At 41.3% G+C, this 24,599-nt stretch overlaps 1 protein-coding gene across 1 annotated transcript in view; it reads left to right on the forward strand.

Moving 5' to 3' along the window:
* The window catches only part of LOC128699576 (G kinase-anchoring protein 1), a 105,779-nt gene extending 81,825 nt beyond the window's left edge, over nucleotides 1-23,954 (forward strand). Inside the window, exons 4-6 of the mRNA XM_070099433.1 lie at nucleotides 3,577-3,717; nucleotides 14,497-14,664; nucleotides 22,160-23,954. Coding sequence (XP_069955534.1) covers nucleotides 3,577-3,717; nucleotides 14,497-14,664; nucleotides 22,160-22,201 — 351 coding nt within the window. The 3' untranslated portion in view covers nucleotides 22,202-23,954. The remainder of the gene's footprint in view (nucleotides 1-3,576; nucleotides 3,718-14,496; nucleotides 14,665-22,159) is intronic.
* Nucleotides 23,955-24,599: the final 645 nt, after the last annotated feature.

Below are 24,599 nucleotides of genomic sequence, written 5' to 3' on the forward strand. Positions count from 1 at the left end.
GTCTCCATTCACTCCTATCAAACACGCTCACGCATGCCTGCTGGAAGTCCAAGCCCCTCGCACACAAAACCTCCTTTACCCCCCCCTCCAACCTTTCCTAGGCCGACCCCTACCCCGCCTTCCTTCCACTACAGACTGATACACTCTTGAAGTTATTCTGTTTCGCTCCATTCTCTCCACATGTCCAAACCACCTCAACAACCCTTCCTCAGCCCTCTGGACAACAGTTTTGGTAATCCCGCACCTCCTCCTAACTTCCAAACTACGAATTCTCTGCATTATATTCACACCACACATTGCTCTCAGACATAACATCTCCACTGCCTCCAGCCTTCTCCTCGCTGCAACATTCATCACCCATGCTTCACACCCATATAAGAGCGTTGGTAAAACTATACTCTCATACATTCCCCTCTTTGCCTCCAAGGACAAAGTTCTTTGTCTCCACAGACTCCTAAGTGGACCACTCACCCTTTTCCCCTCATCAATTCTATGATTCACCTCATCTTTCATAGACCCATCCGCTGACACGTCCACTCCCAAATATCTGAATACATTCACCTCCTCCATACTCTCTCCCTCCAATCTGATATCCAATATTTCATCACCTAATCTTTTTGTTATCCTTGTAACCTTACTCTTTCCTGTATTCACTTTCAATTTTCTTCTTTTGCACACCCTACCAAATTCATCCACCAATCTCTGCAACTTCTCTTCAGAATCTCCCAAGAGCGCAGTGTCATCAGCAAAGAGCAACTGTGACAACTCCCACTTTATGTGTGATTCTTTATCTTTTAACTCCACGCCTCTTGCCAAGACCCTCGCATTTACTTCTCTTACAACCCCATCTATAAATATATTAAACAACCACAGTGACATCACACATCCTTGTCTAAGGCCTACTTTTACTGGGAAATAATTTCCCTCTTTCCTACATACTCTAACTTGAGCCTCACTATCCTCGTAAAAACTCTTCACTGCTTTCAGTAACCTACCTCCTACACCATACACCTGCAACATCTGCCACATTGCCCCCCTATCCACCCTGTCATACGCCTTTTCCAAATCCATAAATGCCACAAAGACCTCTTTAGCCTTATCTAAATACTGTTCACTTATATGTTTCACTGTAAACACCTGGTCCACACACCCCCTACCTTTCCTAAAACCTCCTTGTTCATCTGCTATCCTATTCTCCGTCTTACTCTTAATTCTTTCAATAATAACTCTACCATACACTTTGCCAGGTATACTCAACAGACTCATCCCCCTATAATTTTTGCACTCTCTTTTATCCCCTTTGCCTTTATACAAAGGAACTATGCATGCTCTCTGCCAATCCCTAGGTACCTTACCCTCTTCCATACATTTATTAAATATTTGCACCAACCACTCCAAAATTATATCCCCACCTGCTTTTAACATTTCTATCTTTATCCCATCAATCCCGGCTGCCTTACCCCCTTTCATTTTACCTACTGCCTCACGAACTTCCCCCACACTCTCACTGGCTGTTCCTCACTCCTACAAGATGTTGTTCCTCCTTGCCCTATACACGAAATCACAGCTTCCCTATCTTCATCAACATTTAACAATTCCTCAAAATATTCCCTCCATCTTCCCAATACCTCTAACTCTCCATTTAATAACTCTCCTCTCCTATTTTTAACTGACAAATCCATTTGTTCTCTAGGCTTTCTTAACTTGTTAATCTCACTCCAAAACTTTTTCTTATTTTCAACAAAATTTGTTGATAACATCTCACCCACTCTCTCATTTGCTCTCTTTTGACATTGCTTCACCACTCTCTTAACCTCTCTCTTTTTCTCCATATACTCTTCCCTCCTTGCATCACTTCTACTTTGTAAAAACTTCTCATATGCTAACTTTTTCTCTCTTACTACTCTCTTCACATCATCATTCCACCAATCTCTCCTCTTCCCTCCCGTACCCACTTTCCTGTAACCACAAACTTCTGCTGAACACTCTAACACTACATTTTTAAACCTACCCCATACCTCTTCGACCCCATTGCCTATGCTCTCATTAGCCCATCTATCCTCCAATAGCTGTTTATATCTTACCCTAACTGCCTCCTCTTTTAGTTTATAAACCTTCACCTCTCTCTTCCCTGATGCTTCTATTCTCCTTGTATCCCATCTACCTTTTACTCTCAGTGTAGCTACAACTAGAAAGTGATCTGACATATCTGTGGCCCCTCTATAAACATGTACATCCTGAAGTCTACTCAACAGTCTTTTATCTACCAATACATAATCCAACAAACTACTGTCATTTCGCCCTACATCATGGAAAACAGAAATTAATAAAGGGGATGTTCATAGCATGCTAAAAATATCTAACAGACAGGACTCGCAGCAATGGTTTTAAATTCGAAAAATTCAGATTCAGGAAGGATATAGGAAAGCACTGGTATGGTAATAGAGTTGTGGATGAGTGGAACAAACTCCCAAGTACCGTCATAGAAGCTAAGACGTCGTGTAGTTTTAAAAATAGGTTAGATAAATACATAAGTGGGTGTTGGTAGGTGTGAGTTGGACCTGACTAGTTTGTGCTACTAGGCCGGATGCCGTACTCCTCCCTCAAGTGATGTGACTGACCTGACTAGGTCAAGGCGTTGGCTTAAGCCGGTGGGAGAATTAGACATGTCTCGCTTCGGCTAGTAGGCCTGTTGCAGTGTTGCAGTGGTCTTTCTTATGTTCTTGGGTACAAAAAAACAGCTCATGTGTTGTCACTTGCTATTGCACCTCTGTAAACAAATCAGTGGAATCTTCAACTTTCCCATTCATACTTAAGGTAGCAAGGGTTACCCCAATCCTCAAAGGTGATCCATCTAAAGTAAATAACTATAGCCCAATATTAAACTTGCCTTTACCATCTTAAATCTTTGAAAAAATAATACATAAGCAAGTTTACTCCTACCTCGCATGGGCCATTAGACATGCTGCAGTGTTCCGTCTTTCCTATGTTCTTATTTTCTTTGATTATAATACAGTGGACCCCCCGCGTAACGATCACCTCCGAATGTGACCAATTATGCAAGTGTATTTATGTAAGTGCGTTTGTACGTGTATGTTTGGGGGTCTGAAATGGACTAATCTACTTCACAATATTCCTTATGGGAACAAATTCGGTCAGTACTGGCACCTGAACATACTTCTGGAGTGAAAAAATATCGTTAACCGGGGGTCCACTGTAATAGTGATATATCAAACATAACCAGTTCATCCAACTCTATTTCTCTTCTTCCAGTCTTCCTCAAACTCCCATAGAAGATTAATTTACATTTCTACTGACACTAATTTGCTGTATCTTCACCATCTCTTTCAGGTGTCCCATAAACTGAAGACACTGAGTCAGTTTGCAACTGTGTAAGAAATCCCACTTAACTGAAGATCACTGAATTAGTTCAGAGTATTAATACATACTTAAACTGTACTATTGCTCATTTAGTTACTTCTCATTTTTGTATATTTAAAACTTCTACTTAATAACCCTTGTTTAGGTCATAAATAATTTTGTATGTATGCACACTAACCAGGTTGTATATTTCAGTATGGTCAGGAAGTGCGGGCCTCCCAATATGAAGCGGAATTAGAGAAGCGTGACTTTGAAATTCAAGCTCTTAGACTAGAAGTGGACTCTTTGAAGAGTGAACTCTTACTAGTCAAAACCAGGAACAAGAAACTCTGTGAGGTAACTTATTACTCTTGCTCTTTCTCTCATTCTCTCTTTCTTATATTCTTACTGAGGAAGTATAACTTTCTGTATTTGTACCAACAATTTACATTGTAACTGTATCTATATTGTTGAATATTATTTTTTCACCACTCCGGTGGTTTCCCACCCAGGCAGGATGACCCGAGAAAGGAAAATCGAAAGCTTTTCTTCTTTTTAGATTATGTAATTTATAGAGAAGGGGCTACTAACTCCTTGCTTCTGGTATGGTAGTCACCTCTTACGACACGCATGACTTACGAATGAAGGACTCTTCTCCACTACGCCATGGTGAATTGTGGAATATTGTACCAATAATTTCCACCCTGCCTCAGTGGGAAACAGCAGACATGTTAAAAAAACCTGTGTTTTTGTCATGGTTAACAAGGACATGAATTACGCCCCATGTCTGGCTGTGGTGTGTGTGCATCGATATAGAGTGGAACACTCAGTCAGGTCTTCTATAATTTTATAATGCTCACTGCTGGTGTGTATTTATATCATCAACTGCAGCATTCCCATCTAAAATTGACCATTTTAATACCTATTTGTTAGGCATCATCCCCCTTCTCAGGTTACCATGAAATGTTCAACATTAAGATTAATGGTTCTTACATTGGCAAACAAAATGAAGGAAAATTTCTATATATGTTCCTTGACAGCAGCCTGAAATTTAACACCCACATCTAACACATTACAAAAAAGTATCCAAATCAGTTGGCATCCTCTCCAAGATACATATGTACCACGAACAGCACTACTCACATAATACTGTTCTCTAATCTGTCACTACCTCACCTATGATATTTTTGCCTGGGATCTACGACAGCAAATCACAGACCAATAATAACTCAGTGAATGATCACATCGTCCACTGCTACACAACACACTCCCCCAACTTTTCAAAGACCTAAGCGTACTAACTAATATAACATTCACTCATACTACATATACAGAACAATAAATTCTAATATCATTCCTGACCTGAGATGCTGTCTTGATAGTTGCAACCAAGTTGTACCCGTGCCTAAATAAACGTACTTAGACACAAAAATCTCTATGACATTCTCTGTGTCTGGCTTAAAAGTAATTTATTAATTTTGTAGTATGAATATTAACATAAATTCAGCAAAATTTCCATATAGAATATAATACTGCTAATTTATCATTTTCAGTCAGTATCATTCATTATTGGGGAATACCTATACATTTAACTTTACTTTTACTAAATTAGATGGGGATGTCATGTCTGAGGGCAATGTGTGGTGTGAATATAATGCAGAAAATTCGTAGTTTGGAAGTTAGGAGGAGGTGCGGGATTACCAAAATTGTTGTCCAGAGGGCTGAGGAAGGGTTGTTGAGGTGGTTCGGACATGTAGAGAGAATGGAACAAAACAGAATGACTTAGTGCATAAATCTGTAGTGGAGGGAAGGCGGGGTAGGGGTCGGCCTAGGAAAGGTTGGAGGGAGGGGGTAAAGGTTTTGTGTGCAAGGGGCTTGGACTTCCAGCAAGCATGCGTGAGTGTATTTGATAGGAGTGAATGGAGACAAATGGTTTTTAACCCTTTGAGGGTTGCCAGGCCCTCTCAGAGACTTGTTCTCAGGGTCGCCAAAATTTAAAAAAAAAAAAAATAATTTTTCTTATGAAAAGATAGAGAATCTTTTCCCGATCATAATGACACCAAAAGTATGAAATTTGATGGAAAACTTATTGAATTATGCTCTCGCAAAGTTAGTGGTCTCAACGACATTTACGCATCGGCGATTTTGCCCACTTTGAGGCCTATTTTCGGCCAATTCCAGTGTACTAGTCGACAAAAATCATAACTACTTCGCTAGAACTCCGTTTTTTTTCTATTGAATGAGTACAAGAAACCACCCATTTACCGATTTCAACTATCCAATACAGTGGTCAGAATTTAGCAATTTTGCCAATTTCACACAAATTTCAAAAGATGCCAATTTCCAAATAGGGTCCAGAATTAACAAGAAAGACATTCCTGGCACTAAAATAACATTTCCTCTGTTCATTAGTCATGTCCCCACGCCCCTCTTACATTCTTTTGCTTTCCATTTTGAATTTTTATTCTCACAAAAAAAAACAAGATTTACTGTTATGCAGACAACTGCATTAGTGTAGAAATGGTATAAATAATATTGGTGCACTTGTGAAAGAATATTAGACTCACCAGTTGACGTGTATTGGACGCTTAGCATGATTTGTTTACTTTTGAACTTTGGTAAAAATCGAACATTTCTGCTACTTTGAGTGTGGTGAAAGTGTTGAATGATGATGAAAGTATTTTCTTTTTGGTGATTTTTCTCTTTTTTGGGTCACCCTGCCTTGGTGGGAGACGGCCGACTTGTTGAAAAAAAAAAAATCTTTATTTACTACACGTACATGTACAAGGTATACAGACCTAGCTGACATCAGTGACTGTATAGAGAGCCGCTTGTTATGCAGAGTATTTCAAGAAAATTAGGTCAGTGTCCCATGATAACACCCACACTAGTCGGCTAACACCCAGGTACCCATTTACTAATGGGTAAACATAGACAACAGGTGTAAAGAAATACGCCTAATGTTTCTACCCTGGCTGGGAATAGAATATTTACCAAAAATCATATATGGCTAACCCAAGCCAGGTACTAAAAATAAGCCACATTGACTTTTTTTGGGTTATCCTAGGTACTCTACACATATGTTGCTATGTGCGATAATCTATAGAGAGAAAATAACTTTTTTGTTTCAGGTTTATGGTGGAGTATGAGTGTATATCACAGTTAGCCCTGTGCTATACTCCATTTTCTCTAATATAAGCCACCAAGACAGGGATAGGAGAATGGTATTTGTATACCATATCCTCTTCATACCTCCGTCGAACTGCTCGGTTTTATGCCAAATATTATTCATTCTGGAGTATTTAACATGTTTTATGTTATTTATATTGTTTCTTATGTCATATTAGATCAATTGTGATAGGCAGTAAGCTGTAGTGTTGATATTAGTGTAATAATAAAGCATATTCTCCTGCTTCATGAGACTGAGCTCATGGCAACCGACAGTGGCTTCAAAGCCACCTTATCTTTAATGGATAATGTACTGTGTAGGTGCTTTCCATAATGAGAAGCATTTCTTTTATTCATTGGAACCATGGCTAGGGCTGGAAGTAAGCAGGTTAAAACAATAAATGGAGAAAAAGAAATTGGAATGACTTATGCAGCAAGTAGCACCACCAAACAGTACCAGCAGGTTGGTGTGGCGACCCTGGAAATTTGAAATTATGCTAGCCAAAATTAGTGTCGAATAACTGAAGGAACCGAATAACTGATTGCCGGATTTGTGATGGCGGACCTGTACTGAAATTGTACTCAAATTGTCACAAACACACTGACAGGTGGACATTTACACCTGCCTTGGTCATTTACTGTTGTCGAGGAATATATACAAAGTATTTATAGGTCCCAGCAATATTTTGGATACACGGGAGTATAGAAAGAGAAGAAAGGAGGAGGAGGGAAGAAGGAAGAAGTTCCCTTGAAGCAATGTGTAAGACAAGTGTTCAGTGACAAGCATCCGGGAGGGCAGTGATAAGATGAGATATGAGATGACATTTGATGGGCGCCAGCGAGGGTGCAGAGATCAGGAATTACATTTGATGAGCTCGTATCTCTGATCATCTGTCTCTCTGTCTGCTTGTCTCTTTCCATCTCTCTGCTTGTCTCTCCGTCTGTCTCAGAGAGAGCCACTGTGAACCAACAGGTATTCTTATGCATCATATCTACAAGCACAGTATAGCACTTAGGATTTTTTAGGTTATCCTAGTTAATTTACATTATGTACTTGTGCGCACCTGCAAGACAAAGACAGATAGACAGAAATAGAGACAAATAGACAGACCCCTAAACTTGGGGTTAACATCACTTTCTTCATAATAGGGGAGTGCTAATATGACATTACATCAGTGAATCCTTGGTGTTTGCCCCACTGTTTGCTCTATCTGGCGCTCAATATAACTGGTGCTCCCACAAGGTACTAAGTGGTACCAGATTTTTTTAATATGGTGCACACTGAGTGTTAAGACCCATTCTATGCTGACCAGGCATCTCAGACCAATCATGCCAAATTTGGAGGCAGGAAAAATAAAATATATATACGTTTGGGGTGCTAGTGGTAAGAACATATATATACGTTTGGACCGTTTACAGGTTTATTGCCATATCTTAAATCTGCCAAATAATCATGGCACCCAGTAGGCATACAAGTGTTGCTGAAAGTTGCATGAAAAGGTTTAAGCGTTTAAGTCTTAGAATTAACGAAGAAAATGGAGATATTAGACAAGAGATAGACTGTAGCTGGAATGAAATGTCATTTTGTACACAAAAAGAATGAGGTAAATATGAGTTGGTGTAAATGACTGACTTACTGACAGACTTGACTTACTGACTGACTTGACTGACTGAATAACTTACTGGCTTGACTGAATGACTTACTGACTTGACTGACTTACTGAATAACATTACTGACTTACTGAATGACTTAACTGACTGACTTACTGACCTGACTGAATGACTTGACTGACTTACTGACCTGACTGAATGACTTGACTGACTTCTTGAATGACTTGACTGACTTACTGACCCACTGACTTACTGAATGACTTGACTTACTGACTCACTGACTTGACTGACTTACTGACCTGACTGAATGACTTGACTGACTTACTGAATGACTTTACTTGTCATGTGGGTACTTAATGGAGATATGGGAGTAAGGAATACATTCGTTGATCAGTTAGTAACACATATATTGGCAGAGTCGTGAGGGGAGAGAGCCCAGCCTACCTGTTCGATTGTATGCCTGAGGACGAAGTGAGAGCGAGTCCTCCCATACCCTATTCACATGGGCATAGCCTGGTGATGTCACAAACTAGGTACTGAGCCTAGATGAAGGGATCCTGTACTATATATAATGTAGGTGATACAACTTATGATGTACTACGCAAGTATATTACATAGGAATTCAGTAACACTACTGACAGACTTACTGAATGACTTCACTTAATGACTTGACTGACTGACTTAGACTTTTTCATTGAAGAGGATCCAGAAATGGTGTCTAGAGCAGCTGATGCCTTACCGTCAATTGTATAATGTACTGTAGGGTAAAATAGAACAGAAATCCCTTACAGAATTTATGCACACTCCAGTACATCCATCAACTTCAGTACCAGAACCTCTACCATCCACCTCAGCCCAGTAGGGCCACAGCAAAACTCTCCACTCTACAATCATCCACAAACACCAGCACCCACAATTTAAGGTAAGAAATACAGTGGACCCTCAACCAGCGATATTAATCCGTTCCTGAGAGCTCATCGTTAATCGAAATAATCGTTAGTCAAGTTAATTTTCCCCATAAGAAATAATGGAAATCAAATTAATCCGTACAAGACACCCCAAAGTATTGAAAAAAAAAAATTTACCACATGAAATATTAATTTTAATACACACAAACTGAAGAAGACATGCACAGTTACATGACACTTACCTTTATTGAAGATCTGGTGATGATTGATGGGATGGGAGGAGGGGAGACCATTGATCTTTTTAGTGTTTAGAAGGGGAATCCTCTTCCATTAGCACTTGAGGTAGCAAGTCTTTTTCTGGGGTTACTTCCCTTGTTCTTTTAATGCCACTAGGACCAGCTTCAGAGTCACTGGACTTCTGTCGCACAACATATCTGTCCATAGATACCTGTACCTCTCGTTCCTTTATGACTTTCCTAAAGTGGTTCACAACATTGTCATTGTACAGGTTGCCAACATGGCTTGTAGTAGCTGTGTCAGGGTGATTTTCATCAAAAAAGGTTTGCACTTCAAGCCACTTTGCACACATTTCCTTAATCTTAGAAGTAGGCAACTTCTTCAATTTCTCTATCCCCTCCTCCGAAGCAGTTTCCTCAGGTCTGCCCTCTTGCTGTTCAAGATGATCTAGCAGCTCATCAGTGGTTAGTTCTTCATTGTCCTCCTCCACCAGCTCTTCCACATCCTCCCCACTAACCTCCAACCCCAAGGACTTCCCCAATGCCACAATGGATTCCTCAACTGGCATAGGATTCTCAGGGTTAGCCTCAAACCCTTCAAAATCCCTTTTCTCTACACATTCTGGCCACAGTTTTTTCCAGGCAGAGTTCAAGGTCCTCTTAGTCACTTCCTCCCAAGCCTTACCTATAATGTTTACACAATTGAGGATGGTAAAATGATCTTTCCAAAACTCTCTTAGAGTCAGTTGAGTTTCTGAGGTCACTACAAAGCACCTTTCAAACATAGCTTTTGTGTACAGTTTCTTGAAGTTGGAAATGACCTGCTGGTCCATGGGCTGCAGGAGAGGAGTGGTATTAGGTGGCAAAAACTTCACCTTAATGAAGCTCGTGTCCCTAGAAAGTCGCTCTGCCAAGTCTGAAGGATGACCAAGAGCATTGTCTAATACCATGAGGCACTTAAGGTCTAATTTCTTTTCAATTAGGTAATTTTTCACATTGGGGCAAATGCATGGTGTAACCAGTCATAGAAAAAGTCCCTAGTGACCTATGCCTTACTGTTTGCCCTCCACAGCACACACAAATTAGCTTTGACGACATTGTTTTTCCTGAACACTCTGGGAGTTTCGGAGTGATACACCAATAAAGGCTTCACTTTGCAATGACCACTAGCATTGGCACACATCAACAGAGTAAGCCTGTCTTTCATAGGCTTATGTCCTGGGAGTGCCTTTTATAACGGGTTTATTTGGTGTTCTGGTAGCGGGTAGTAAATGACACATCTTCGGAGGCTTCTTACTTTATTGTTAATGTAGGGGTGGGTACACAGGCTTGTGTGTTGTGCCCATGGCCCGGGCAGGGTTATCCCACGAGAGAGAGCTACTAGTACTTCTGTCTTGCTGCTAGGCCGCTGTGTGAGTGAGAGCGAGGCAAGGGCAGGCAGGCTGAAGTGGCAACGCCTATAGGTGGCAGCACCAGCATGGTGCGAAATATGATCTAAGCTGGCAGACAGCATGGGCTGTCTGTGCAGACAGTACAGGCTGTCTACATACACTCGGCCACCTAACGAGCGTCGTCCCGACTCGACAATACTGGTGGTAAAAGAAACTCGGTCTCTCTCTCGTAGGAACAGGACACAGAACACAAAATAAAAAACATATATATACATATGGACATGGAAAAAAAACTTCCTACAGGGAGGGAAGAAAAAAACATGTGGGGTGTGCTAAACATCGTGGTCAAAGGCAGTGAGCATCGAAGTGCATCACTGCACACCTTCCTGCGTCTGGACAGATACTGCAGCACAGGAGACATCGCTGCGGCTGAGCTGTGACGTAACAGGTTACGGTCTCCTCTGGAACGGTGAAGCAGTCATCGTAGGAGTCGCTGCAGGTTTTCACTCAACCTGGGGCACAACATGCTGGTGCCCTCGAGTGAGGCGTCGACAAAACTCGGCAACTGGGCAGGACTTCTGGCAAGCGACTCAGGAGGACACTTCTCGACTGGTACTGTCGCTGGGCTGTCACTGCCGGAGAGCGTGGAGCGAGTTGTAGAGCGAGTCGTGGCAGAGATGACTGGGCGAAACATCTGGGAGTCGTAACATCATACACCAGACTGCAGTGAGAGAGCTAGCAGTCAAAGCGACATCTTTGTGCAGGCTGCTCACTGAAGCTTGTGACACGAGGTTGACACAGCGCCTGCCGACAGTGGCTAACTGCGGCTTGGCGAGTATCATTCTCTCGGCAGTTGGAGTTATAGCAGAGGTTAGTCTAAGTGTCCCCAGACTTGTTTCTCTACATATAACTGCACTCTGACGGTCTGGAGGTGAAGTGAAACAAATCTCGATGGGAATCGTAGCAGGTACGATTCTGCAGAACATCACGAGCGACGAGCATAAAAGCTTTCTGTACAAGAGGGCTCGGTCACTCGGGGCTGTCTGATAGCTGTCAAACACACTGGTCACACGGGTGACTTAGCACAGTGGTGCTACTCAGGTCTGGCTCAGACCTCACTGGACACACGGAAACTTTAAACACCCGCGGTACATACAGTACAACATGGCTTAAACTAGCTAATGATGCTTTTCTGTGCATAAAACTGACTAAGACATACTAAAATGTGAGAACACTGACAGAGGAATTAATTAACACACGACATATATCTTCTCTCAATCTTCTCGACAATACTGAAATAATTACTGAACACTCGATGGTGACATCATGTGATGTCAGGTGTGATGACGTCAACAGACATCTCGAGGTGACGTCAGGCAGACATCGTGACATCATGAAGTCGGGCAGCATCGTCGGTGACATCAGTGTGATGCGGGCAGCAGACCACAGCATGTGGCCTGGGACATCTGGTAACTCACGTGGCCTGTAGATCCACGTGACATCGCCCACACCCACGTGGCGTCGGGATCCACGTGGTGTCGTGATCTACGTGGCATGCTGATGCATGTAGCTTCGAGTGGTCTTGGGCTCTCGGATACACAGCTCTGGCAATGAATCACACGGAAAACAGCAGAAAACACAGCAGAGGGAGTGGGCAGTGGTGAGTGTATGGTAGACGGGTGAGCGTGAGTAGGGCGAGCATGGGCAAGGTGAGGAACAGCCACTTCCTCTCCTCCTCCCCCACCCACAAACACGTGGAGAAGCTCACACTGGACGCAGAAATCACCACAAAACTCATCTCTGGCTTGCTGAAACAGCTGTGCTGAGCTGAACAACAGCAGCATACAAGTGACGCTGAACACGTGACTTGAGAAACAGCGTGGGGTCACTGGGATGCCACTTACAATTCTCGAAGAAATTCGGTAAATTTCGGCTGGATCCTGCTTGTACCTGTGTCTGGATGCTCAAACGTGCAGACACGACTTCAGGATAACTCGTTGAGAGACAGATGCTTGTTGTGTAGGGGGATGAAATGAACAACTTCATTCCTTCCTTCCTCTCTCTGGGCAAACACACTGCTGAGACCACCGCTTTTCACCATTTATAAAAAGGATTATTTGGTGAACTGAAAGCGGGGTGTGAAAGATAAACTTCTTCGGAGGCTTCTTACTTTATTGTTAGGTTGTGGTGGGTAAACAGGCTTGTGTGTTGTGCCCATGGCCCGGGAGGGCCATCCCACGAGAGAGAGCTAGGTATAGGCCTTGTGTCTTCCTGCTAGGCCGCTGTGTGAGTGAGAGCGAGGCAAGGGCAGGCAGGCTGAAGTGGCAACGCCTATAGGTGGCAGCACCAGCATGGCGCGAAATATGAACTAAGCTGGCAGACAGCATGGGCTGTCTGTGCAGACAGTACAGACTGTCTACACTTTTCCTCTTGAGTAATGTACGTCCTGCTTGGCATTTTCTTCCAAAACAGGCCTGTTTCGTCACAATTAAACACTTGTTCAGGTTTCAGTCCTTCACTGTCTATGTACTCCTTGAATTCCTGCACATATTTTTCAGCCACTTTGTGGTCCGAACTGGCAGCCTCACCATGCCTTATCACACTATGAATGCCACTACGTTTCTTAAATCTCTCAAACCAACATTTGCTGGCCTTAAATTCACTCACATCACTAGTTGCTGGCATTTTTTTAATTAAATCGTCATGCAACTTCCTAGCCTTTTCACATATGATCGCTTGAGAGATGCTATCTCCTGCTATCTGTTTCTCGTTTATCCACACCAATAAGAGTCTCTCAACATCTTCTACCGCTTGCGATCTCAGTTTCGAAAACATAGTTGCACCTTTGGCAAGAACAGTTTCCTTGATTGCCGTTTTCTTGCCCACAATAGTAGCGATGGTTGATTGGGGTTTATTATACAACCTGACCAGCTCAGAGACATGCACTCCACTTTCATACTTAGCAATGATCTCTTTCTTCATCTCCATAGTAATTCTCACCCTTTTTGCTGTAGGGTTGGCACTAGAAGCTTTCTTGGGTCCCATGGTGACTTACTTTGCAGGTGCAATCACTAAAAAGGCTGTGATAATATGAAATGTTCCAGTTGTATGTTTGGAAGTGACTGCGGTGGCTGGCTTGTAAACACTGGCACCCCGGGACAAGTGAGGCGTACTCAGGCCAAAGTGGACGCTTCTCGTACGGAACGAATAGCGCTGGTCGGGTTTTTAAGTGCTAGTCGAGGCAAAATTTTTGCGTTAAAATGTATCACTAGTCAGATTTATCGTTAATCGATGCCATCGCTGGTTGAGGGTCCACTGTACTATTATTTCTGTTACATTTGTAATCTTATGCAGTATAAAAGCATAATACATCACAACATTGAAATACAATTACATACTCACTTTTATTTTTGTAAGATCTGTTGGTCAAAAAAAAAGTTGTTTGGCTTTTTGGGGGTGCCCAGGAATGTAACCCTATTTTCCCCGTGAGTTCTTCAGTTTGTCTAACACGGTTTTGCCTAACACGGCATTTTCAGGAACGTAACTACCATGTTAAACGACGGTCTGCTGTACCTCCCAGGGTGGTTGCTGTCGACCAACCTACCACCTAGGAACATTATAGTTCTTTCTTTCAACAAGCCAGCCATATCCCACCAAGGCAGGGTGGCCCAAAAAGAAAAATGAAAGTTTTTCTTTTTAAATTTAGTAATTTGTACAGAAGGGGTTAAACATTATAGTTATGGAACAGTATTAATTGTAATACATAGTATTGCATGTGGAGCTTTTAAATCAACACAAGTGTGTCATTCTTCAATATTGCAGGTGTTTTGTTCAGCGGAGATGAAGAGCAAGGCAGAACTGGTGGTAGAACTGGACAAGATGACTAAAGTACGAGAAGAACTGACCCAGGAAGTGTCCAACCTCTCAGCCCAGGTGGAACAAGAACGCTCCAAAGTTAACCAACTTACTCTTGACCTTAAGAAGTCTCATGTAAGTAGCTTAAACTTAACACTGTAGTAGTTACTTAACATTTTAGTAATTAACACTGTGGTAGTTACTGAACCACTCGAGGGTCTGTGCTGTTATTCTACTGGTTTAAAGCCAGAGTCCGTGCTGTAGTACTATGTGATGAGCACAGCTCACTCAGTCAAGCTGTGAGCGATAAATTTGGGCCTATACATGAGAGAATGGATCAGTGTGTAAGTGTGCACTATATAAAACAAGTCCTGCAGCATGTGGTGCATAATGAGAAAAAAAAAACGTGACTGTGTTTTTGGTTTAACCCCTTAACTGTCCAGATGTTGATCTACATTTCCACTGCTAGCACTCCGAATATTTTGAAAAAAAAAATTATTTTATTTTTATAAAACAGGGTAATTTTCTGTGTGTAATAAGACAAAAAAAAATTTAGGGCCAGTACTTATCGAGATACATGTATAAGGTGGCAAAGTTGGCACTGGATGCTCACCTGACGGCAAAATGGAGTCTTGCTGCTTGCAGAAATGTAAATGATATACCTTTTTTCCTCTTTTTCTTTTTAATTTACATAATTTTTATTTTATTTTTTTTTTTTATTATCACACTGGCCAATTCCCACCAAGGCAGGGTGGCCCGAAAAAGAAAAACTTTCACCATCATTCACTCCATCACTGTCTTGCCAGAAGGGTGCTTTACACTACAGTTTTTAAACTGCAGCATTAACACCCCTCCTTCAGAGTGCAGGCACTGTACTTCCCATCTCCAGGACTCAAGTCCGGCCTGCCGGTTTCCCTGAATCCCTTCATAAATGTTACTTTGCTCACACTCCAACAGCACATCAAGTATTAAAAACCATTTGTCTCCATTCACTCCTATCAAACACGCTCACGCATGCCTGCTGGAAGTCCAAGCCCCTCGCACACAAAACCTCCTTTACCCCCTCCCTCCAACCTTTCCTAGGTCGACCCCTACCCCGCCTTCCTTCCACTACAGACTGATACACTCTTGAAGTCATTCTGTTTCGCTCCATTCTCTCTACATGTCCGAACCACCTCAACAACCCTTTCTCAGCCCTCTGGACAACAGTTTTGGTAATCCCGCACCTCCTCCTAACTTCCAAACTACGAATTCTCTGCATTATATTCACACCACACATTGCCCTCAGACATGACATCTCCACTGCCTCCAGCCTTCTCCTCGCTGCAACATTCATCACCCACACTTCACACCCATATAAGAGCGTTGGTAAAACTATACTCTCATGCATTCCCCTCTTTGCCTCCAAGGACAAAGTTCTTTGTCTCCACAGACTCCTAAGTGCACCACTCACTCTTTTTCCCTCATCAATTCTATGATTCACCTCATCTTTCATAGACCCATCCGCTGACACGTCCACTCCCAAATATCTGAATACGTTCACCTCCTCCATACTCTCTCCCTCCAATCTGATATTCAATCTTTCATCACCTAATCTTTTTGTTATCCTCATAACCTTACTCTTTCCTGTATTCACCTTCAATTTTCTTCTTTATGTTATGATTATTACAATTTATAGTAATTCTTGTGATTTTAAAGCCAATTTTTGTTCTGACACTAATATTAGGACTGAAATAATAATCAAATAATCACAAACACTGACAGGTGAACATGTTCATCTGGCTTGGTCACATACTATTGTCTAGAAAACTATACAAATTATTTTTATGTCCCAGCAATGTTTCTGGAAGTAATGGAGTATTTGAAACTCCTAAGCATGGTGTCAGACAAGAGTGTCATTTTACACTGCTGACGGTGCAGTCACTTGACATTGCTGATGGTGCATTCACTCAATATTGCTGATCATGCACTGCTGCCACAGTGAACCTTGGCATATGTTTTATTTGTTCTCTGTTACATCTATTTATCTCTCTGTCTGTCTAGTTCTGACTCTTGTTTGTCCTGCTGTCTGTCTATCTTTCTGTCTGCCTCTTCTCTCTCTGTCTGTGTATGTCTCTCAGCCTGCCTGTGTGTGTATCTCTGTCTGCCTGTCTCTCTCTCTGTCTCAGAGAGAGCTGCTCGTGAACCAACAGGTATTACACATGTTGCAGAATTGTCATATCTGAACAATGGAAATGTGTATTACTTCCCAGTCATACTTATGCCTCATATCTGCAAGCACAGAATAGCACTTTGTCTTGCTTTTTTGGGTTATCCTGGTGGTTAATTTACACTATACTTATGTGTACCTGTACCTAAATAAACTTAGTCCTTGATTCTGGTTTATGAGCAGCTCTGAGATAAAGATATACAGACAGATAGAGACGGAGTTAGAGAAGGAGATAGCGAGAGCTTGCCAGCCACCCACCCACTCAGCCAGCTGGCTTGCAGAACACGTATTACACGTTACAGAATCATTTCTCTTTATTTAGGGCATAGGTTATAGGACATTCTGGCAGGATGACACTGCCAGTGGTATCAAAATTGAAAGGATGTGGCACAAATATTGCACTTGGTTTATTATCAAGGTTATTGATATTCCCTCAACCATTTTTGGCCACATCCGTCTCAAAGCCACTAAACTCTGGGTCAACATCACTTTCCTCATAAAAAGGAAGTGTTAATACAACATGGCATCAGTGAATCCCTGGTGTTTGCCACGCTATGTGCTCTAGCTGGCATTCAGTTGAACTGGTGCTCCCACAAGGTACTAAGTGGTCCCAGATTTTTTTAATATTGTGCACACTGAGTGTTAAGACCAATTCTCTATTGCCTAGGCCTATCAGCCCTATTGTGCCAAATTTGGAGGCAGGAAAAATAAAGCAATTTACATTTGGAGTTCTAGCAGTAAAAACATGGATCATTTGGACAGTTAGCGTGTTAAAACAGACTTTGCAGTGTATTTTCGTATGATTTTTATAGTTGTATTCATGGTCAAATTTGATAGAATGGAAGATTTATTACAGAAATAGAGATGATTTTGATTGGTTTTAGGATGAAAATAGCTTGAAATTGAGCTCTAAGTAGTGGAAATGTTCGATTTTTGCCTATGTTCAAGAGTAAACAGAATACACATCAGTTGTCAAGTACAAGTCAACTGGGTCTAATATGTGTTCACAAATACCCTGATGTTATTTATACAATTATTACAATATTGCATAACAGTAAATCTTCTATTTTTGTGTGTGAATAAAAATTTTTTATGAATAAAAATTAAAATGTAATTCATATCTAAACCCGGGGAATATAACTGATGAACTTAGGAAATGTTATTTTAGTGCCAGGAATGCCTGTAGTGTTTATTCTGGATCCTATTTTGAAATTGGAATATTTTGAAATTTGTGTGAAATTGGCCAAATTACCAGTTTCTGATTACTTTATTGGATAACTGAAATAGTTGATTGGGCAGTTTCTTATGCTCAGTGAATAAAATAGAAGACAAACTAGCGAAATAGCTAAGAATTTGGATGGCTCGAACAGTGTTACTGGCCTAAAATAAGACTCAAAGTGGGCAAAATCGCCAATTCGTAAATATTACTGACACAGCAAAATTTGTGATAGCATAATTTCTTTAGTTTTTCCATCAAATTCTGTACTTTTTGTTTTATTACCGTCATAAAAAGTTTACTATTTCATAAGAAAAAAAAAATTGAAAATTCTTGTACCCTGTGGACAGGTTTTAGACCCTCATGGGGTTAATACTGTAGTTGTAACTTAACATTGTAGTACCTTGTAAAGCTCCTCAATATACAGTCAGCTCTCTTATAAAGCTTCTCTATATACAGTCAGTTGTTCACACTCACATATTCATCTGTTCATGTACTGTTCTTTGGATAGTTCAACAGATTGCTTCTGTTATATAATTCCATTTACAAAACATCACTGTATAGAGGGGCTTCATAAAAGAACTGACTGTATACTTGGAACACTCTGGCTCCCAGTACTGCTTCTTGTGGGCTACATTACTCTAAGCCTGGTCTCCAAGCTGTCTAGTACACTTAAGAATGAGGTCTCCAATATTTCCTAGTAAAAGTAGGCCTTAGACAGGGGTGTGTGATATCACCATGGTTGCTCAGTATATTTATAGATGGATTTGTAAGAGAAGTGATTGCTCGGGTGTTGGCAAGAGGTGTGGGTTAAATGATAAAGAATCTAACACAAAGTGGGAGTTGTCACAGCTGCTCTTTGCTGAGGACACTGTGCTTTTGGGAGATTCTAAAGAGAAGCTGCAAAGGTTGGTGGACAAATTTGGGAGAGTGTATTAAAAAAGGAAGTTAAAAGTGAACATAGGGAAGAACAAGGTGATGGGGATAAAAAAAATTAGGTAATGAAAGATTGGATATTAGATTGGAGGGAGGGAGTATGGAGGAAGTGAATGTGTTCAGATACAGAGGACCCCCGGTTATCGGCTGGTTCTGTTATCAGCCAACTTGGTGATCGGCCGGTTTTTCGGCACCCGGTTATCGGCTGTTAATTTGGTGATCGACCATTTGGGATGCATCCATCCACCGGCTGGGGCTGCTTGTGCATCAATTTGGCTGTCTCTCTGTGGCTGAAGAAACTTCTACTCATCCAAACATTTTGCTTATTTCTCATTGTAGTGTGTGCTATTTTTGCAATGCAACTGTGAAATAAGTAACCATGGCTGCAGAGAAAGTTCCTGTGATAAAGAAAGTAGAAACACCATGGAATTTAAATGTGAAGTGATAGAAAAGTTTGAGAGTGGTATGAGGGTGGTGGAACTTGCCAGGATGTACAGCAAGAATAAATCTACAATTACATCCATCCTGGCAAAGAAAGAACAAATCAAAGATGCTAATGTTGCAAGAGGAGTAACTTTTCTAACTAAACAAAGGACACCAATAATGGAAGAGATGGAAAAGTTATTATTATAGTGGATTAAGGAAAAAGAATTAGTGGGAGACAGTAATGTGGAGTTGATTATTTATGAGAAGGCAAGAGTTGCATGAGGATCTTGCAAAGAAAATGCCTGGAACAAGTGCTGCAGTTTGTGAATTTAGGGCCAGCAAAGGATGGTTTGATAGATTTAAGAAGCATAGTGGCATACACAGTGTTTTAAGGTATGGTGAGGCTGCAAGTTCTGACAAATGTGCGGCTGAAAAATTCATGCAGGAATTCCAGGGGTACATAGAGGCTGAAGGATTCGAACCCCAGCAAGTGTTCAGTTGAGGAAACAGGCCTGTTTTGGAAGAAAATGCCAAACAGGACCTACATTACCCAGGAGGAAAAGGCACTTCCAGGACACAAGCCTATGAAAGACAGGCTTACTCTTTTGTTGTGTGGTAATGCTAGTCAGGATTTCAAAGTGAAGCCTTTACTTGTGTAGCTCTCAGAAAATCCCAGAGTGTTCAAGAAAAACAATGTCATGAAGAATAGATTGTGTGTGATGTGGAAAGTTAATCATAAGGCATGGGTCACAAGGCAAATTTTCAAGAGTGAGTTAATGATGTGTTTGGCCCAAGTGTGAAAAAATACCTTCTGGAAAAGAAACTGCCACTCAAGTGCCTCCTGGTACTAGACAATGCTCCTGCACATCCTCCAGACTTGCAAGACCAAGTGTTTAGGGACTTCAATTTTATAAAAGTGAAGTTCTTGCCTCCTAACACCACTCCTCTCCTCCAGCCTGTGGACCAGCAGGTCATTTCTAACTTCAAAAAACTCTACACAAAAGCAGTGTTTCAAAAGTGCTTTGAAGTGACCTCGGACACTCAGTTGACCTTAAGAGAGCTCTGGAGGAATCACTTCACTATCCTCCATTGCATAAGCCTTAAGGTAAGGCTTGAGAGGGAGTGACTTCCAGGACTTTGAACTCTGCTTGGAGTAAACTGTGGCCAGATTGTGTCCAAGAGAGGGATTTTGAAGAGTTTGAGGCTGACCCTGACTCTGCCGACCCTATGGACTCGATTGTGGCACGGGGGAAGTCCCTGGGGTTGGAGGTGAGTGGCGAGGATGTGGAAGAGTTGGTGGAGGACCACAGGGAAGAGCTAACCACTGAAGAGCTGCAAGAGCTTCAACTTGAACAGCAACAGACTGCAGCTGAGGAACTTGCTTCAGAGGAAGAGGAAGAGGGAGTGAAAGGTGCCTTCATTGATTAAGAACATTTGTGCAAAGTGGAATGATGTGCAAAGTTTTGTCGAGAAGCACCACCCTGACAAAGCTGAAACAAGCCATATCTGCAACATGTTTAGTGACAAAACCCTGTCCCACTTCAGGGAAATCTTAGAAATGCCAGAAACAGAGCACTCTGGACAGATACTTTGTGAGACAGGAGTCCAGTGACTCTCAAGCTGGTTCTAGTGGCATTAAAAGACAGAGAAGGGAAGTAACCCCAGAGAAGGCATTGCTACCTAAAGTCATCATGGAGGAGGATTACCCTTCCAAACACTAACTCCTCCCTCTTTCCTCCTCCCTATCTTCCAGAAGCCAGCATTAGCCTTCAATAAAGGTATGAAATAGTTATATATGTAATTGTTAAAGAAATTATTTTTTTTTTTTTGTGAATGTTTTTGTCTGGAATGGATTAATTGTATTTACATTTATTCTTGTGGTAAATATTATTTCGGTTTTCGGCCATTTCAGTTTTCAGCCTACCTGGAACGGATTACGGCCGATAACCGAGGGTCCACTGTATTTGGGAGTGGATTTGTCAGCAGATGGGTCTATGAAAGACTAGGTAAATCATGGAATTGATGAGAGAAAAAAGGTAAATGGTGCACTGAGCAGTCTGTGGAGAAAAAGAACATTATCCATGGGAGCAGAGAGGGAAATGTACGAGAGTATAGTTATACCAACTCTCGTATACAGGTGTGAAGTATGGGTGGTGAATGTTGCAACAAGGAGGACGTTGAAGGCAGTGGAGGAGGAAGCTGGAGGCAGTGGAGGAGGAGGGGGTTGGAGGAAGTGGACATGTCATGTCTGAGGGCAATGTGTGATGTAAATAGTATTATACAAAGAATCCATAACTCAGATATTAGCCGGAGGTGCGAGGTTACTAAAAGTATTTTCCAGAGGGTTGAGTAGGGGTTGTTGAGGTGGTTCAGACATTTAGAGAGGATGGAACAAAATAGAATGACTTGGAGAGTGTATAAATCTGTTGTGGAAGGAAGGTGGGGTAGGGGTCAGCCTAGAAAAGGTTGGAGGGAGGGGGTAAAGGAGGTTTTGTGTGCAAGGGGCTTGGACTTCCAGCAAGCATGTGTGAGCGTGTTAGATAGGAGCTAATGTAGACAAATGGTTTTTAGGACTTGACGTGGTGTTGGAATGTGAACAAAGTAACATTTATGAAGGGATTCAGGGAAACCGGCAGGCCGGACTTGAGTCCTGGAGATGGGAAGTACAGTGCCTGCACTCTGAAGGAAGGGTGTTAATGTTGCAGTTTTATAACTAGTGTAAAGCAGCCCTCTGGCAAGACAGTGGTGGAATGAATGATGATGAATTTTCTTTTTTATGGGCCACCCTGCCTTGGTGGGAGACAGCCAGTGTGTTAATAAATAATAATAATAATATTTTTCAGGGCAAGAAGAAGCAGAACTCTGATGCTTCTAACAAGGAATAAAGAAAGACTGGAAAGGTAAAAGGAAGAAACTCTTGAAAAATGTATTGGAAGTTGTCTCTGAGATGTTATTGTGGTAGTGTGTGTTATTGTATGGCGAAGAGCAACCCTAGTGAACATCTAGACGACAAGTACAAATATCATTAGAACACTTTGTTAGTTGATCCTAGATTGAACGACTTGCTTGATATTGTGTTGGTAAGTAGAACGAGGAACTAATTGTGTTGGTCAGTGAACTCTGCAGCTGTTGTTCATCATGGCTACTACTGTGTGAACACTAGTGGTTGTTCATCATGGCTACTACTGTGTGAACACTAGTGGTTGTTCATCATAGCCATTACTGTGTGAACACTAGTGGTTGTTCATCATGGCTACTACTGTGTGAACACTAGTGGTTGTTCATCATAGCCATTACTGTGTGAACACTTGTGGTTGTTCATCATGGCTACTACTGTGTGAACACTAGTGGTTGTTCATCATGGCTACTACTGTGTGAACACTAGTGGTTGTTCATCATGTCCACTACTGTGTGAACACTAGTGGTTGTTCATCATGGCTACTACTGTGTGAACACTAGTGGTTGTTCATCATGTCCACTACTGTATGAACACTGCAGTGGTTGTTCATCCTGGCCACTATTGTATGAACACTGCAGTGGTTGTTCATCATGGCCACTACTTTGTGAACACTGCAGTGGTTGTTCATCCTGGCCACTACTGTGTGAACACTAGCGATTGTTCATCATCCTGGCCACTACTGTTCCTCCAGTCATACACTCGCATAATATAGCTAACATCTGTGGGAAGTTAACTCTGGTGGTACACACACCGTAACCCCTGGTAGTACACACAGTTACTCTATGATAATTTAAACATAATTATCAAAATTATAAAAAATTCATGACCAGTGAGTAAGTGACTTCAGTGTAGCACTGCCTGCACTCTAAATAACAACACAATTACTAACAAACCACAGAACATGTAGGGGGGTTGAACCCATGGCAAATAAATCTTAAAACTCACAGGCCAGTGTGTTAACTACTCGGCCAACTGACCAAGTGGTTAACACACTGGTCTATGAGTTATAAGTCGTGCTTGCCATGAGTTGTAGTCTCCCTGGTGTTCCATGAATTACCTAGTAGTTGCTGGGTAGACATGGTGACACTGCTGAGCAACCTCATTGATAAAGAAACAAAATTATCATATTTGCTAATGTGACTTCTCATATATAGTCACTTGTGTAATATCCAGATGTCACTACATCAAGGTGGTACTGTACTCCCAATATGATTACCAACATTTAATCAGTTTAAAATCTGGACGTCAGAACATTAAGGTTGTACTAATTTGCTGAGATCACCTCAAACATCCAGTCTGTTTACAGTCGTGCATTTTCTAATGGTTCTAGGGTGTAGTTATGATGGTTTTTAAATACCACTCAGTATTTAGGAAAGAAAACACCACTCTCAGTATTTAGAAAGATAGAAAGAAAATGGTATCCAGATTCATGCATAAATTTTTTTTTATCACGATCAATTTTTAGATCGACTAAAAAAATTGGTTTTTCTCATATCAAATATATTTGTGAAATATCTTATAGGGTTTGAAATGTGTTTTTTTTTTGCTTTAAGTTACTTTGAAATGTTTTATGTTGGGTGAGGTTTTTATATTGCTTAAACAATGTCCAAACTTATTGAGACACTGTGGAAAAAAAAAAAATGTTAATTGTACAAGGCATATTATACTGATCAAGAAATTGTAGACTTTCAATATTCCTCCTCTTCAACTTTGAATTCAACTACAGTGGACCCCCGCCTTATGAACGCATTGCGTTACGTTAAATCCGCTATACGAAGCATTTGAAAGCAAAAAATTTTGCCTCGCCTCAGGATAAAAAACTCACCTTATGTGATTCGTCCGGGACGCGTCCCACGTGTGGCCTCAGCACCAATGTTGGCAACCTGTACAATGACAATGTTATGGCCCATTTTAGGAAAGTCTTAAAGGAATGGAAACGAATGGGAGGTACAGAGCTCTATGGACAGAGTTGTTGTACGACAGAGGTCCAGTGACTCTCAAGCTGGTCCTAGTGCCATTAACCCTTAAACTGTCCAAGCGGATCTACGTTCACATGCGTAGTGCTCCAAAAGTAGATCTACTTTTTTTTTTTTTTTTTTACGTATTTTCAAATATAACAAAAAAAAAGTAGATCAAAGTTTTTTACACATTTTCAAATGTAAAAAAAAAAAGATCTACTTTTTTTTACAAACTTTCAAATGTTGAAAAAACGTATATATACGTTTGGACAGTTTACAGGTTAAAAGAAGAAGGGAAGTAACCCCGGAAAAGACTTGCTACCTCAAGTCCTAATGGAAGGGGATTTCCCTTCTAAACAATAACAA

This window comes from Cherax quadricarinatus, chromosome 67 (genome assembly GCF_038502225.1).
Source record: "Cherax quadricarinatus isolate ZL_2023a chromosome 67, ASM3850222v1, whole genome shotgun sequence".
NCBI classification, from domain to species: domain Eukaryota; kingdom Metazoa; phylum Arthropoda; class Malacostraca; order Decapoda; family Parastacidae; genus Cherax; species Cherax quadricarinatus.